Raw genomic sequence first — 18,108 nt, forward strand, 5'->3', positions numbered from 1 at the left:
CCACCACTTGGTATTATCAAACTTCTCAAGTTGGCCAGGTGTGATGGCTCACGCCTATAATCCCAGCACTTTGGGAGGCGGAGTTGGGCAGATCACCTGAGGTTGGGAGTTTCAGGCCAGCTTGACCAACATGGAGAAACCCCATCTCTACTAAAAATACAAAATTAGCCAGGCATGGTGGCTCATGCCTGTAATCCCAGCTACTTGGGAGGCTGAGGCAGGAGAATCACTTGAACTTGGGAGACAAAAGTTTGCGGTAAGCCGAAATTGTGCTGCGCCATTGCACTCCAGCCTGAGTAACAAGAGTGAAACTGTCTCAGAACAAAAAACAAAAAACAAAAAACTTCTCAAGTTTTGTCAATCAAATGAATGTAAAAATATCCTACAATGGTCTTGATTTGCATTTCCCTCATTATTAAAGAGGTTGAGCATCTTCACATGTTTGTAGACCACACGAGTTTCCTCTTCATAAAATGCCTGTTAGGTCTTTGGCCCATTTTTGTTTTTTAGACGGAGTCTTGCTCTGTCACCCAAGCTGAAGTGCAATGGCACCATCTTGGCTCACTGCAACCTCTGCCTCCTGGGTTTGAGCAATTCTCCTGCCTCAGCCTCCCAAGTAACTGGGATTACAGATGTGTGCCACCACGCCTGGCTAATTTTTGTATTTTTAGTAGAGACTGGGTTTCACCACCTTGACCAGGGTGGTGTCGGAATTCCTGACCTCAGGTGATTCCACTCACCTCGGCCTCCCAAAGTGCTGAGATTACAGGCGTGAGCCACTGTGCCCGGCCTGATTTGTGGTTCTGTACATACTGTTTACATATTCTTGATCCTAGTCCTTTTTCAGATATAGATGTGTGTGTGTGTGTGTGCGTGCAAATATCTCATTCCAGTTGTGTCATTTTTTTCTACTTTAAGATTTTCAAGTTTTGTCTGCTGAAAACTGCTATATTGCTAAATTTGACTGTAAGCTTAATATTGCTATATTGTATTTCACTATATAAATATACTACAATTTATACATTCTTATATACCTGTAGTCAAATTTATAAATTTGAAATTTTATGGTTAGCACAAAACAGCATAGTTTTTGTGTCTTGATTAGGAAATCCTTCCTCATCTGAAAGTCAGAAATAGATTCCCTTATATTTTCTATTAGAAGTGTTATTATTGAAATTTAAGGCCTTAACAGGGCTGGCATTTTTGTTTATGATATGAGGAACCTAATTTTAATTTATTTTTCCATTTACTGACCTATCCTGCCACTCCCCTCTCAGATATCAAAACTTTATGTTTGCATGGATGTATTTCTGGGCTTTCTATTAGCTATTTCTATGTTGGCACATTCTCATTCATTCATATAACTTTATAATAAATTTTGATAATTCGCAGGGCACATCATTCTTATTATTCTTCAAAATTTTCTTAGGTATTTATACCCTTTGTCCTTCAATATACATTTTAGAATCATCTTGCCAAAAATAATTTTATAAAAAATATGTTCTGGATTTTGAGTAGGGTTGTATGAAATCTACAGATCAATATGGAGAAGAATTGACAACTTTTATTCATGACCATGAGATAGCTCTACATTTACTTTTCTTTCTTCACATATTTCTGTACATTTTATCATTATTTTACACACAGGTCTTGCATATATTTTTAAACCATTTTTTAAAATGTGGTAATATATACACAACACAAAATTTAACATCTTAACCATTGTTAAGTGTACAGTTCAGTGGCATTAAGTAATTCACATCATTGTGCAACCTTCACTACCATCCATCTCCGGAACTATTTTCCCAAACTGAAATTCTGTACCTACTAAATAATAACTCCCTTTTTCCTTCTCCCTCAGTCCCTGGTAACCACCATTCTACTTTCTGTGTCTATGAATTTGACTAGGTACCTCATATAAGTGCAATCATACATGTCCTTTTATGATTTGCTATTTTACTTAGCAGAATGTTTTCAAGTTCATTTACACTGTAATGTGTATTATAATTTTATTCATTTTTAAGGCTGATTCATATTTCATTGTATGTATATACCACATTTTCTTTATCCATTCATCCATCCATGGACATTTGTGTTGTTTCCACCTTTTGTCTATTGTGAACAATGCTGCTGTGAACATGGATGTACAAATCTGTTTGAGCTCCTGCTTTCAATTCTTTCGTGTATATACCCAGAAGTAGATTGTTGAATCAAATGGTACTTCTGTTTTTAATTATTTTAGGGACCATCATACTGTTTTCCATAGTGGCTACACCATTTTACATCCAATACAAAGGGTTCCAATTTCTCCACATCCTCACCAACATTTGTTTCCTTTCTTTAAAAAAATTAATAATAGTCATCCTAATGGGTGTCCTGTACAAATTTTGTTAGATTGTTCCTAATCTATATTTCAATATTATAAATGGTATCTTTTAAAGATTCCAGTTTTTAAAAATTGTCTTCGTTTGAAATGATTTTAGGGTTTTAACAAAAATTATGAGGCTGGGCACGGTGGCTCATGCCAGTAATCCCAGAACTTTGGGAGACCAAGATGGGAGGATCACTTGAGGCCAGAAGTTCAAGACCATCCTAAGCAACAAAGTGAGACCACATCGCTACAAAAAATAAAAAAATTAGCCCTGCATGGTGGCACACACCTATAGCATAGCTTCTCTGAAGGCTGAGACAGAAGGAGCACCTGAGCCCAGGAGTTCAGCTGCAGTGAGCTATGATTGTGCCACTGCAATCCAACCTGGGTGACAGAGTGTGACTTTAGCTCTACAAAAAAAAAAAAAAAAAAAAAAGTTGCAAAAAAATGAACACAGACTTCCCATTCCTTCTACACCCAGCTTCCCCTAATGTTGGCATCTTACTTATCTAACCCAGAAAATTAACACTGACACAATACTATTACATAATCTATAGACCTAACTTGAACTTGGCCAATTCTCCCACTAACATTCTTTTCCTGGTCTGAGGTCCAGTCCAGGGTCCCACACTGTGATTCGTTGTCCTGTTGTTACCAGGGTGTCCTTGCTCCCAGAGCTCCCAAGATGGTGGTGGGCTGCTTCCAAGATGGCAGCAAGCCTCTTGTTCTCTGACCTGGGGTTCTTGGCCTCAAGGATTCTAGAGAATGGAATCTTGGGCCATGTGGTGAGTATTATAGGTCTATCGGAAGCCGTGGGTCACGGAAGAGAACTGTGGAACCCAGCTACTAGTGTTCAGCTCGATTAGGACGAACCCAGGCACTTAGCCGTGCAGGAACAATGGCAAGCCTTTAGCCCAATCCGGAGTGGCAATGGGCACCTCGCTGGATCAGGAGCACAGCAAACACCCTGCTGGATCCGGAGGGGTGGAAGTCAGCAGTGGGTCTGCGACTGCGACAAACAGCAGTGGTGGACGGCAAGCGAAAGCTCAGCTCGAGCCGTAACAAACATGGACCAGTAGAGTGTGCAGTTGCAAGATTTTATAAAGTGAAAACAGAGCTCCCATACGAAGGGAGGGAACCCAAAGGGGTAGCTGTTGCTGGCTCGAATGCCTGGGTTTATATCCCAATCACTGTCACTCTCACTGTGCTCTCAGGTGATAGATGATTGGCTATTTCTTTACCTCCTTTTTTTGCCTAATTAGTATTTTAGTGAGCTCTCTTTACTATCTGATTGGTCAGGTGTGAGCTAAGATGCAAGCCCCGTGTTTAAAGGTGGAAGCGGTCACCTTCCCAGCTAGGCTTAAGGATTCTTAGTTGGCCTAGGAAATCCAGCTAGTCCTGTGTCTCAGTCCCCCTCTCAACAGGAAAACCCAAGTGCTGTTGGGGAGGTTGGCTGACGACCGCTCTAACTGCTTCCTGCTGAATTGGGGCATAGTAGGAGTTGTGCAGTTGAGATTTCCTCGGGAGGGGTGCCTTTGATATCATCAACATCGGAGCATGGGCTAGCAGGCCGGTCCAGGGGTCCACAGTAGGTCTTAGTCGTGGACTGCATCTGGGGCTCCATTTGAAGAACAATTTGTAGTTTTACAGCTTCGGTTCTGGAAGAGACAAACTTAACAAGAGACAGGGATTGAAATATATGGCCTGCAGTATAGGGGATTATTTCTTTGGCACACTTTACAGGCCCTGACTATCTGCTTGATAGTTTTAAAAAGGTCTGGTCCAGTAAACAATAATTTGGCCATCTGATGGGTGCTATCAATGCCTAAATGAAAGATTTGGTGAAAGATTTCAAGTAATTTTCATTGGTTAGCTGCAGGAAAAAGTGTTTTTCCTTCTTCGTTGGCTAGCCATCTTGAGGGGAGGAAACTATGTCCTCGTGAGGTTCCCTATTCTATTTCTCCTGTTGAGTACCAGGGCTTGGTTTCCCGGAGAGGATTACCCCATACTAGGGATCCTTCTATAAGCATTTCTAATGGAGGGTCCTGCTTTGTGGTTCTTTTGGCTTCAATATCTGCTTGGTGGTTCCCTTCTATTTCCCTTTCCTTTCCTTTCCTTTCTGATGACCCCGGCAGTGGAAGACTGCCACCTCTTTAGGTTTCTCTACCACCAATAATAATCTGCTAATGGCTTCCTGATGTTTGATAGGTGTTCCCTCAGAAGTTACGAATTCTCTTTCTCTCCATATTGCTGCGTGGGCATGGAGGACAAGGTAAGCATACTTACAGTCTGTATATAGATTTACCCTTTTTTCCTTCTCCTAATTCCAGTGCCCAAGTGAGGGCTATTAGTTCTGCCAGCTGAGCACTAGTTCCTAGAGTGAGGGGATTACTTTTAAGTAGTCCATTATCACTGACCACTGCATACCCCGCTTTTTGAAGTCCTTTTTCTACAAAGGAACTTCCATCAGTATACAAGTCGAGGTCAGGATCAGTCAAGGGAACCTCTGAAAGGTCCCCTCGAGCGGCATAGGTTTGAGCAATCACCTGTTGACAGTTATGTTCTATCTTTTCTTCATCGTCTGGAAGAAATGTAACTGGATTAAAAGTTGCAAAAGTGCGCAGTCACAGCACTGGCCCTTCAAGTAATAGAGCCTGATATTTATGCAAATTGTTGTCTGACAGCCACAAGTCTCCTTTAGCAGTGAGTATGCCGTTCACATCATCAGATGTCCACACAATAAGATCTCTTCCTTATATTATTTTAACTGTTTCAGATACTAAGACTGCTACTGCTGCCACTACCTGTAAACAATGAGGCCAATCTTTTGCCACTACATCAATTTCCTTACTCAGGTATGCCATGGGTTGCAAGCTCATCCCTCAGACCTGTGTAAGGACTCCTACAGCTATTCCTGTTTTTTTCTGTGACATATAAAGAAAAGTCTTGCCCCGTTGGCAAGCTTAACACTGGGGCTTGGGTTAGGGACTTCTTTAGGGTCTGGAAAGCCGCTTCTGCTTCAGGTGTCCGTCTTACTAAATGGGTATTGGCTTTGAGTTTCCTTAATTAGTGTATATAATGGTCTGGCTATTTCGCCGTACCTGGGAATCCATATTCGGCAGAAGCCTGTTATGCCAAGGAACCCTTTTAGTTGCTTTAGGGTTTGGGGATGAGGATAAGCCAGTATAGGCTGGGTACGTTCCTCACTGAGGGCCCTGGTGACCTTGGATAATTTTAGCCCTAAGTATTTAACCTGCTGTAAGCACAGCTATGTCTTTGGCTTGGAAACCTTGTAGCCATAGGTGGTGAGGAAATTTAAGAGTGCTTGGGTGGCTTGATGGCATAAGGTTTCCGAACGGGCGGCTAAAAGTAAATCATCCATGTACCAAAGGACAAGAGTGTCCAGGTATGAGAACTGGCTCAAGTCTTGGGCTAATGCCTGGCCAAATAGATGGGGGCTATCCCTGAACTCTTGGGGTAAGACAGTCCAGGTGAGTTGAGATGTTGGGTTCAAAGGATCTTCAAAGGCAAACAAGAATTGAGAGTCAGGATATACAGGGATGCAGAAAAAGGCATCCTTAAGGTCTAGGACTGTAAACCACTCTGCTTCCTCTGGTATTTGGGAAAGCGGAGTGTAAGGGTTAGGTACAGCTGGGTATAGGGGGACAATGGCCTCATTGATAATCCTGAGATCCTGCAATAACCTCCACTGTCCGTTGGGTTTCTGTACTCCTAAGATTGGAATATTGCAAGGGCTATTGCTTGGTTTAACTAGGCCTTGGGCTTTTAGGTCCTTAACAATCTTTTGGAGTCCTTGTTGGGCCTCGGTTCTAAGGGGGTACTGCTTTGGTGGGGAAAGGAGGAGGAATCCTTTAGTTTAACTTGAACAGGATGGGCATTCTTTGCTCGTCCATATTGTCCTTCTCTTGCCCAGACTTCAGGATTAATTCCTTCCTCAAGCAGGGGACAACAAACGGGTGTTCCTTCTCCTATGTTCAGTGTATAATGGCCCCCGCTTTTGCTAGAATGTCTCTCCCTAACAAGGGAGTGGAGCTTTCAGGCATAATTAGAAAAGCATGTGAAAGAGTAAAGTTCCACAGTCACAACTTAGTGGCTGGGAGAAGTATCAGCCACTAAGTTGTTCCCCAGTTACAACCAGACAGTGACTGGCTGTCCTAGGATCCCTCGGATAGTGACAGATTTGGAGGACAGTTGTCCAGGACAGGAGAGTAAGACTGAGAAGGCCGTGCCAGTGTCCAGAAGACAGTTAACCTCCTGGCCTTCAATGGTCAAGCATACCTGGGGCTCTGTGAGGGTGATGGCATGGGCTGGCGCTTGTCCCGGGCACCCTCAGTCCTGCTGCTGGATCATCTGGTTAGTGGTTCTGACTCAGGATCTTCGTCCCCTGGGGCAATGGGCCTTCCAGTGATTCCCGTGACATAAGGGGCATGGATGAGGGGGCAGCTTATTTTTGTTTTTTTTTAAAGCAAAACTCCATTTTTATTATTTTTAAATTCCATTGAATTCTGGCCCGTATGCCATAGGATTTCTGGAATGTCACATTTCTTTAGAAAATTTCAGTGTTAAGTCTAGGTTCATTAAAAAATACTAACAAAGTTTAGGAACATACTTGGCGTTTCAGAAGGTAGGTGTATTTTTTTGGAAAGTACCTGGATTTTGAGAAATTCAGACCAATCTAAATTTACCTTGCCATCCTTGGTCATGTACTCTCAAAGGCCAAAATAACAGATTTATAACAGTATAAACCAGCAAATTCTTGCCATTCTTTTGGTTTGTTAGTCTTCTCTATACAAGTTTGATTTTACATATACACCCTGGCATTCTTGAGTCTGGTTCTAGTTACTGGTTTAATGACAATAATTTAAGGCAGAAAAGGAATAATGACCACATATAAGGGAGCCTCCTCACGCAAGGAAACAACAGCTTTTTTTTTTTTTAAAGCCAGGGAAGAAGAGCAACTTCCAAATAATAAAATTTCTTCCTTAGGTAATGACAGTGTAGAGGGCCTCATAGGAGACGGTGCAGTGAGTCATTCCTTCCTGTTTCATCTCCCCTCTTAAGAGTACTGATTTTGTGATCATTGCCTTATGGCCACAAACAAAAAGCAAAGAGTTAGGCTATATGTTGCTAAACTACAGAATCAGTTGAATTCCTACTTTTTCATGAGCATCGGTTCATATTTTAATTTGGTAGTCTGGGGTTTTAAGCCTGCCATTCTTTTGCAATGTCATAGAAATCAGCCACCCTACCAGAGGGGTACTTACATTTCTTGTGCTCTTCAAAATATTTTATGGTGCCCACAACTTTTTCCTCCTGAAACTTACTCTCAGTAAGACATTGTTCTAGATCATAATAAGTAAATATTTAATTGACTATTTTGTCATAAGACTCCAAATTTTCTATCCTGGAATCATATATGCATATATTAATGGAAAGTATTTCTCTTCTACCCCGTCTCAACAGCACAGTCCCCAACACCCTACAATTCCCTAGACATTATCCATTCTCATTTTTGTACCAATATCTGTATCAGTTTGGATCTTTCCAAGCGAGTGAAACTCATTTTGGCCAACTTAAACAATAAGTGAATTTGTTGAAAACCTAAGGGCGTTATAGAATTACTGAAAAGGTTAGACAGCAAGGTTTGAAAATTAATTGCAATCAAGGCATTTTGGGGACCCAAGAATCAGAAATTCCAGGAAGAGATCCATAACAACACAGACTGGATGCTGCCACTTTGTACGATCAGTGGTGTTTCTTCTATCCTTGCATAACAGTTTCAATATTTAAATCCCCAGAAGATAGAATCCAATTGTGGAAGTATAGATCATTTACTAGGGAGCAAGAAAGAAAATTGCGGTTCTATTTGAAATGGTAAATGGAGTTTGGATGATCAAAACTGACAAGTTATGGGCAATTATGAGCCAATACAGCTTTTGAAAATATACATAATATTTTGTTTGTGTGTTTTGTTCTAAAGTATTTTATTTTATTATGCTTTAAGTTCTAGGCTACATGTGCACAACGTGCAGGTTTGTTACATATGTATACATGTGCCATGTTGGTGTGCTGCACCCATCAACTCGTCATTTACATTAGGTATATCTCCTAATGCTATCCCTTCCCCCTCCCCCAACCCCACAATAGGCCCCGGTGTGTGATGTTCCCCTTCCTGTGTCCTAGTGTTCTCATTGTTCAATTCCCACCTATGAGTGAGAACATGCAGTGTTTGGTTTTTTGTCCTTGTGATAGTTTGCTGAGAATGATGGTTTCCAGCTTCATCCATGTCCCTACAAAGGACATGAACTCATCCTTTTTTTATGGCTGCATAGTATTCTATGGCATCTATGTGCCACATTTTCTTTTTTTTTTTTTTTCTTTTTTTTTTTTTTTTGAGACGGAGTCTTGCTCTGTAGCCCAGGCTGGAGTGCAGTGGCCGGATCTCAGCTCACTGCAAGCTCCGCCTCCCGGGTTCACGCCATTCTCCGGCCTCAGCCTCCCGAGTAGCTGGGACTACAGGCGCTGCCACCTCGCCCGGCTATTTTTTTTGTATTTCTTAGTAGAGACGGGGTTTCACCGTGTTAGCCAGGATGGTCTCGATCTCCTGACCTCGTGATCCGCCCATCTCGGCCTCCCAAAGTGCTGGGATTACAGGCTTGAGCCACCGCGCCCGGCCAATGCCACATTTTCTTAATCCAGTCTGTTATTGATGGACATTTGGGTTGGTTCCAAGTCTTTGCTATTGTGAATAGTGCTGAGGCGGCTTATTTCTATTTGGACAATCTTTTTTAAAGTGTCCTTGTAGACTGCACTGGAAGCAAGCACTATTAGGCATTCGATTTGCCCAGGTTTTCCCTTTTCCAGAGCCTCCAAAGTCTGCTTGCCTGAGGGCCATGACTAAAGCGGTGGCCTTTTTTTATCCCGTTTGTCCCATTCTGCCTGCTCCTCCTGATCTCTATTATAAAAAACCAAGGTTGCCAAGTTCAATAGGGTTTCCAGGTTTTGCTCCGGGCCTAAGATGGACTTTTGACATTTTTTTCTAATGTCTGCAGCTGACTGAGTGATAAACTTATCCTTTAAGATTAGTTGGCCTTCAATAGAGTCAGGTGACAGGGAGGTATGCTTCCTCAATGCCTCCCTTAGTCTCTCCAGAAAGGCAGTGGGATTTTCTTCCTTTCTCTGTGTTACAGTGGACATCATTTGATAATTCATAGCCTTCTTTCTAGTTTTCCTTAGTCCTTCTGGCACGCAAGTTAGCAAATGTCTGCAGCACCAATTTCCATGTTCGGATCCTGTGTCCCAGTGATGGTCTACAATGGGAACTGCCTGCTGGCCTGTGGGGAATTGTTCTTTCCTCTGTTGTCATCCTATCTCTCATTTGGGGTTAGTGTCTGTTTTAGCAGTAACATTATTTCTCTCCATGTCAGATCAAAGGATTGTCCTAACCCTTGTAAAACATCACTCAGATAGCCATCAGGGTTATCTGAGAATTTACCTAGGTCTATTTTAATTTGCTTTAAGTCTGAGAGAGAAAAAGGTACATGCGCTCTGGCTGGGCTGAATTCTCCTCCTCCTACTGCTTGGAGGGGGCATAATCGGGGAATATTGGCACCCTTTGGTTCATTGTTTACCCCTTTGTCTACCTCCTTTTGGACCGTTTGGGTGGAACGGGGGTCCTTATGAGTTGGGGAAGGAGTCGGGGTGACGCCAGGGTAGGGAGGTAGACTCTGAGGTTTCCTGTAGTGCATAAATCACACTTTTGACATAATTGTGAGTTGTCTCTTAATGAAAAGAAAGTTTGTACATATCGCACTTCACTCCATTTGCCTTCTTTTCTACAAAAAGGTCTAGCTGTAAGATGGTGTTATAATTTATGCTTTCCTCAGGAGGCCAGGTTTCTCCCCCTTGAAGAGGATATTGTGGCCAGGCGGTACTGCAGAAGAATATGTCGTTTCTTTCTTAGTATCTGAGGGTCAGATTGGTCCTAATTCTCCAGAATACACCTTAGGGGTGTTTTTGCCTTGGTGGGAACGTTTCCCATCTGAAAAAAGAACATAGGGATGTCAGCACCCCCAGTCATTTTCCGATGAGCATTAGTCCTAGAGCATCCTCTATGTTCCTAATGTTTATTCCTTTCCAGGGTGCGTAACCACCCATGGACCTCTGCTTATCGGATTAGTTACGCTCACTGATGTAGCAGTCCTGCACCTGTTTTCCCACCTTTCTTGACCACAAAGAAAGGGGTCTGGGCTGCTGGATTCTAGTGGTCCTTTACCAACTCGTCCAACATTGCCTTTGTGCTCAGGGGTGAGTCCTAGAGCTGGGCTGGGTTCCTGAGTATTTCATAACAACCCAGTTTGCCTCATCAAGATACATTCCCATAAACAGTTCTTTTGCAAATTCGTTTCAGAGAGGGTGTAGGTAACTTTTCGAGTCAGCATTGAGATAGAGTTTTTTGATTCTGTAAGTACTTTAAGGCTTGGCTGAATGCAAACAGCTCCAACGTTTGAGCAGACCAATTATTGGGCAATTCTCCTATCTCTGCTTCCACAAGAGTCTCCCTGTCAATTACTGAATACCCATTGTGGTTTTTTCTCAATCACCTGTCCTGAAGGGAGTTCCTCCTAGGTGTGGTCAGATCTTTGTATGGTAATTAAGATTTAAATCCCCTCTTAGGAAACCTGCTGGGTTAAGGGAATTTTCCGTGGTTAATGTTAAATCACCTTTTTCTAACAGAATAGCCCCATACTTTTAGATTTTTGAGTTAGTAAGCTACCTTTTTGCTTTTTTGACTTAGAATAATTCTGAACTGGTGAAATGTGCTCACAATGAGGTTTCCTCTAAAAGTTACTTTTCTACTTTCTTCTGTTAGCAAAGAAGTTGCTGCTACAGACTGAATGCATTTGGGCCATCTGTGGGTTACTGGTTTAAGGATTTTTGATAGGAAGGCTACAGGTTGTTAGTGGTCTCAGTGTTTTCAGGCTACATCCTTATTTACACTGACAGCAAGGTAGTATTGGAGTGTTACAGGGTCACGGAGAGGACCTTCAATTATCAATTATAGGTTTAAGTTTACCCTGGCTTTTAAAGGAATAGGGCACACCTTTTTTTTTTTTTTTTTTTTTTTTTTTTTTTTTTTACTATTTCTATCTTTCTCTTTCTCTCTTTGACTCCCTTTTTGTCTCTCTGCCTCTTTCTCCTCTCTATCTCTCTGTCTCTCTCTCTTTCTCTCTCTCTTCTCTTAGCCATTTACAAACTTGGGGCCCTGGCAAGGGTGGTGGGGAACGGGTCCCACATATAACTGCCCATGTCGAGAGCTATATACTTAAATCAGGAGGGACACCAGGGACAAGACTCCCTGTGTTTATAGCCTAGATACCTAAGGATACAGTGTAGAGTTTCCTTAGATCCCTTTGGAGATACAACTTGCTAGAGGAAATGAAAGTCTGAACCATTAGTACCTAGGAGGCAGCGATGGGAGGAAGTAGATTCAGAGGTAAGGAGAATTTTGGGGCTACACTTTCAAAAAAGTCGTGGTCGGGACCCAGGAGGTATGGGTCAGAAGGAAAGGTAGGGGCGCACACATGGGCGACTGTTGAATAGAGACTTCTGGCTGTAAGGCCAGGAGTTTGGGACAATAACTTTCTGCCTCTAGTCAGCCCCAGGATTCCCCAGGAAAATTGAAAGTGGAAGCTGGTTCCAGGCAGAACAATGTTCCCAACCCAGAAGGGTTGGGGGTTGTTATAAAGCCCTTCCCCAGACAGCCTCACACCTGACTCTTAAGTCTGGTGGTCATGCTAATCATTTTTAACTGGCTGACAGGTGCCCGGTATTTTCCTCCAATTCTAAGGAAGGATAGGACAGAATAGCAAGTGAAAGTGGTCCAATATTACTCACCACTTTGGAGGTCCCTTTGTGGTTGCCAAATTTTTACGGGGGGTCCTTGCTCCCAGAGCTCCCAAGATGGTGGCGGGCCACTTCCAAGATGGCAGCGAGCCTCTTGTGCTCTGACCTGGGGTTCTTGGCCTCACGGATTCCAAGGAATGGAATCTTGGGCCATGAAATGAGTGTTACAGCTCTATTAGAAGCTGTGGGTCACGGAAGAGAGCCCTGGAACCCAGCAACTAGTGTTCAGTTCGATTAGGATGAATCCAAGCACTTAGCCTTGCAGGAACAATGGCAAGCCTTTAGCCCAATCCGGAGCCGCAATGGGCACCTCGCTGGATCAGGAGCACAGCAGACACCCTGCCGGATCCAGAGGGGTGGAAGTCAGCGGTGGGTCTGCGACGACGACAAACAGCAGTGGTGGACAACGAGTGAAAGCTCAGCTCGAGCCGTAACAAACATGGACCAGTAGAGTGTGCAGTTGTAAGATTTTATAGAGTGAAAACAGAGCTCCCATAAAATGGGAGGGGACCCAAAGTGGGTAGCTGTTGCTGGCTTGAATGCCTGGGTTTATATCCTGATCATTGTCCCTCCCGCTGTGCTCTCAGGCGATAGATGATTCTTTACCTCCTGTTTTTGCCTAATTAGCATTTTAGTGAGCTCTTTTTACCACCTGTTTAGTTGGGTGTGGGCTAAGTTGCAAGCCCCGTGTTTAAGTGGATGCGGTCACCTTCCCAGCTAGGCTTAGGGATTCTTATTCAGCCTAGAAAATCCAGCTAGTCCTGTCTCTCAATGTCTTCTTAGTCTCCTACAGTCTCGGAAAGTTCCTCAGCCTTCTTCATGCTTTAATACTTGAAAAGTACTAGGCAGTTATTTTGTAGAATGCCCCTCAATCTGTTTGGTGATGTTTTTTGTTTTTTTTAAAATTTTTCTTCCACTTTTATTTTAAGTTCAGGGGTACATGTGCAGGATGTGCAGATTTGTTACACAGGTAAATGTGTCCTGTGGTGGTTTGCTGCACGGATCAAACCATCACCCAAGTATTAAGCCCAGCATCCATTAGCTATTATTCCTGATGCTCTCCCTTCCCCATGCACCCTTGTTTGGTGTTTTCTTATGATTATATTAAGGCATGTATTTCTGGCAAGAATACTTCAGAAGTGCTGTTGTGCCCCTAGTACATCATATGCAGGGGTGTATGATGTCATCACATCCCCTTACTGGTGATTTTAATTTTGATTACTTGGTTAAAATGGTGTTAAAATATTATTTTCCCCTTTGTAAATGATAAGTATCTTATGGTGAGACACACTTTGATATTATGTAAATATCTGTTTCTCATAACTTCATCCTCTAATTTTAATATTCATCAATGATTCTTGCCTGTAACAGTTATAACTGGTGCTTGCCAAATGGTGATTTTTGTATTTTCATCTTTTTTTCTACACTTATTACTGTGGGATTCCTCAGTAAGGAAGAGCTCTCCCTTTGATACGACTTATTTAGTCATTTATTTATTTATACCATTATGAACTCATATTTATTCTATGGGTTATAACCTATTACTATCATTATTTATTTTGTTGCTAAAATTGTCCCAGATTTGTCCACTGAGGACGCCTTCAGTTTGGCTCCTGTGTTCTTTTGACGTGCCTCCATCATTTTAGGGTGCTTTCTTGCTTTCTGGCACCACAAGATATTTTATAATCATCTTGTACTGTCCCTGCTCCAACGGTGGAATCAACCATTTCTCCAATGAACTCTGATTCTTTTATTTAGGAACCAAGATCTAAGTACTAGGTGTGCTCATTGCTACTAAGTTGTTATTTTTTTCTAGGCCATCTAGTGGACAGAGCTAGAAAATAGACATCTATCTATCTATCTATCTATCTATCTATCTATCTATCTATCATGAGTTCATTCTGGTATCTTTGGTTCCAATCCAACACCACAGTCTTCATTCTAGTCTTCCCTGTCTTTTGTGTGTGTGTGTGTGTGTGTGTGTGTGTGTGTGTGTGTGCGCGCGCACACGCGCGCGCATGTGTTTTAGACAGAGTCTCGCTCTGTCACCCAGGCTGGAGTGCAGTGGTGCCATCTCAACTCACTGCAACCTCCGCCTCCTGGGTTCAAGCAATTCTCCTGCCTCAGACTCTGGAGTAGCTGGGATTACAGGCAGGTGCCACCATATCCAGCTAATTTTTGTATTTTTTAGTAGAGACGGGGTTTCACCATGTTGGCTAGGCTGGTTTTGAACTCCTGACCTCAGGTGATCCACCTGCCTTGGCCTCCAAAGTGCTGAGATTACAGGTGTGAGCCACTGCGCCCAGTTTCCCCTGTCCTTTGTTGTAACTCCTTTCTCTGACAAAAACCTAGCTCTTATTATCTACAATATAGTTACTTATTTACTTAAATATAGTATACACATAGTTTCAGAACTGCAAATCCATCTCTGTGAAAAACAAATTCACTAACTAGGATAACAATATTTGTGTACAGTTCTTTTCATCTTTAGCTTTACAATATGTAGTCAATATGCTATTTTTAGGTTACTTAGATTAGTCCTTTTCTTCCCCATCCTCTTAAATGCAGTTATGATGTTTATTTGTATCACATTAGGTTTATTTGCTGCTGTTGGATTACTTCTTTGTACAGGTTGGTTTTAATTGCCTATTTGGGGATGGGGTGTATGTGAAACCTTACTAAGGTTGTAAAATCAGAATTACACAAAAAGCTATACTCAGAGAATGGTCCCTCCCCTTCCATCCCGTCTATCCCATTCCGTTCCCTCATTCTTTTCACCCATTCCCACCCACTCACCCTCAGAGGTAATTAGTCTCATTAGTTTGTGACTTGTTCTGTATTTTTTTCACAAATGAGCAATACATGTATATTCTTATATCCCCTTTTATTACATGAAGAGCAGCTTACTAGAGATACTCAAGCATTTTGCTTTCTTCACTTACCAATATGGTCTGGAAATCATTCCATATCAATGAATAGACATTTTCCTAATTCTTTTTTACAGTTGCATAATGTCACTTTTTTATTTTTGAGATGGTCTTACCCTGTTACCCAGGCTGGAGTGCAGTGGAGCATTCATAGCTTATGGCAGCTTCAATCTCCTGGGCTCAAGTGACCCTCCTGTTTTAGTCTCCCATGTAGCTGGGACTAACAGCATGCATCACTACACCTGGTTAATTATTTTGTGTTTTGTAGAGATGGGGCCTTATTTTGTTGACCAGGCTGGTGTTGAACTCCTGGGCTCAAGCAATCCTCTTGCCTCAGCCTCCCAAAGTGCCGGGATTACAGGTGTGAGGCACCACGCCAGTTCTTGTATTGCACTGAGTGGCTATACCACTATTTATTCAGCCAGTCTCCTATGTATATGGATATTTAGTTTTTTCCCAATATTTTGCAATACAATCAATGCTGCAGTGTGAATAACCTTGTACATATGTATTTTCTTACTGTCGGAAGTGTATTTCCAGGGTAAATTCCCAAAGTGGGATTGCTAAATCAAAAAGCAAGTGTCTACATAGTTTTTTAGGTGTATCAGTGGTCTGTAAGACTGTCCCCAGGCTCTGCAATTCACCAGAAGCATTTATGGGCCTCAAAAGTTATTCTAGGGCCGGGTGCAGTGGCTCACGCCTGTAATCCCAGCATTTTGGGAGGCCAAGGTGGGAGGATCACCTAAGATCAGGAGTTCAAGACCACCCTAGCCAATATGGTAAAACTCTATATCTACCAAAAATACAAAAATTAGCTGGGTGTGGTGGTGTGCGCCTGTTGTCCCAGCTACTTGGGAGCCTGAGGCAGGAGCATTACTTGAACCTGGGAGGTGGAGGTTGAAGTGAGCCAAGTTCACACCACTGCACTCTAGCCTGGGGAACACGGCGAGACTTCATCTCAAAAAAAAAAAAATAATAATGTTATTATACACACTGCTACAACTTATTACAACAAATGAGTACAATGCAGGGTCAATAAAGGGAAAAGGCACAGTGGGTGGAGTCTAGAGGATACTGGGTACAATCTTCCCATCTTCTCCCAATGAAAGTACATGGGATGCCCTTACTCCCCCAACAATGAACTGCAGCAACATGTGTGAAGTCTTTTCTGCCAGGGAATCTCCCTGAGCCTAAGAGCCCAGCATTGTTATTGGGGATTGAACGTGAAGCCACACAGTGCCTTCATGACTAAAACGTCCATGACTGAAACTGCATTGCCCAATTTCAGACCCCAAGAAGGAAAGATGTTCAACATAAGGCACAAGCTATCTAGACAAGATGGTACAATGTGGTTCAAGGTTCCAAGCATGCCAAACACTCTTTTAAAACATGTTTTTAGAGATAAGGTCTTGCACACTGCAGCCTTAAACTCCTGGGCTCAAGCTATCAGGAGTGGCTCAACCTCCCAAGGGGCTAGGACTACAAGTGTACTCCACCATGCCTGGCTAATTTTTGTTTGTTTGTTTCTTTAGAGATGCGGGGTGGGTCTCACTATGTTGCCTAGGCTGGTCTTGAACCCCTGGCCTCAAGCAATTCTCCCCCCTCAGCCTCCCCAAATGCTGGGATTTTAGGCATGAGCCACTGCACCTGGCCCCAAACACTCTTAATGGTAGCAGAGGGAACACTCCAAAAGTTCAATTCCAGAAGCCAGCCAAAGACTAATCACTCAAGTAGTCCTTTCTTTTTTTTTTTTTTTTTTTTGTTTTTGAGACGGAGTCTCGCTCTGTCGCCCAGGCTGGAGTGCAGTGGCCGGATCTCAGCTCACTGCAAGCTCCGCCTCCCGGGTTCACGCCATTCTCCTGCCTCAGCCTCCCGAGTAGCTGGGACTACAGGCGCCCACCACCTCGCCCAGCTAGTTTTTTGTATTTTTTTAGTAGAGACGGGGTTTCACCGTGTTAGCCAGGATGGTCTCGATCTCCTGACCTCGTGATCCACCCGTCTCGGCCTCCCAAAGTGCTGGGATTACAGGCTTGAGCCACCGCGCCCGGCCAAGTAGTCCTTTCTTAACATGTGCAAGACGTAAACAAATCAGGGTGTCTGGGTTAATTCGTTCTTTAATATCAGGTATTACCGAATTGTCCTTCAGAAAGGTTGTGCCAGTTTGCATTCCCATCAGCAATGTACGAAAGAACTTGTTTCCCCACAGCCTCATCAACAAAATGCGCCCATGTGATAGGTGAGACACGTTATCACAGTATTGCTGTAATTAGCATTTCCGCAAATTTTGAGTGAGTTTGAATATTTTTTTATTGAATGGAATACTTTTACAAATTATATTTTCTAATTGTTTTGGGAGAAATGCAACTGACTTTTATATATTCACATTATATGCAGCTACCTTGCTAAGCTCTCCTATTGTTTCTAATTCTCTGTAGATTCTTTGGGGTTTTATTTTCTTTTCAATCTTTACGCCTTTAATTTCTCTTTCTTATCTCATTGCACTGGCTAGGGCCACCAGTATAATGTCAAATAAGTAATTGTGAGCATCTTTGTCTTCCCTCTGATTTTAAAAGGGATACTTTTAATGTTTCCTTTTTAGGATTTTGTTGTTGTTGTTGGGGGGAGAGATAGTTTTTTTTGTTATTAAATCAAATAATTTCTCACTTAGGATTTTTCTTTAAAAATCACAAATTGTTGAATTTTATCAAATGTATTTTCTGCATCTATAAACATGATTATATGGTTTTCTCCATTGATCTGTTAAGTATTGATTTATTACTTGTATAAATATAAGTATTTATATATTGTCTAGGCCAGGCTTAGTGGCTCAGGAGGCTGTAATCCCAGCACTTTGGGAGGCCAGGGCGGGCGGATCAGCTCGAG

At 42.5% G+C, this 18,108-nt stretch overlaps 1 protein-coding gene across 2 annotated transcripts in view; it reads left to right on the forward strand.

The window, feature by feature from the left end:
• Positions 1-3,418: 3,418 nt before the first annotated feature.
• The window catches only part of SLC22A14 (solute carrier family 22 member 14), a 30,806-nt gene continuing 16,116 nt past the window's right edge, over positions 3,419-18,108 (forward strand). For both annotated transcript variants that reach the window (XM_074031691.1, XM_074031692.1), the window contains exon 1: positions 3,419-4,643. In XM_074031691.1, coding sequence (XP_073887792.1) covers positions 4,569-4,643 — 75 coding nt within the window. In that variant the 5' untranslated portion in view covers positions 3,419-4,568. The remainder of the gene's footprint in view (positions 4,644-18,108) is intronic.

Source organism: Macaca fascicularis, chromosome 2, assembly GCF_037993035.2.
Source record: "Macaca fascicularis isolate 582-1 chromosome 2, T2T-MFA8v1.1".
NCBI classification, from domain to species: Eukaryota; Metazoa; Chordata; class Mammalia; order Primates; family Cercopithecidae; genus Macaca; species Macaca fascicularis.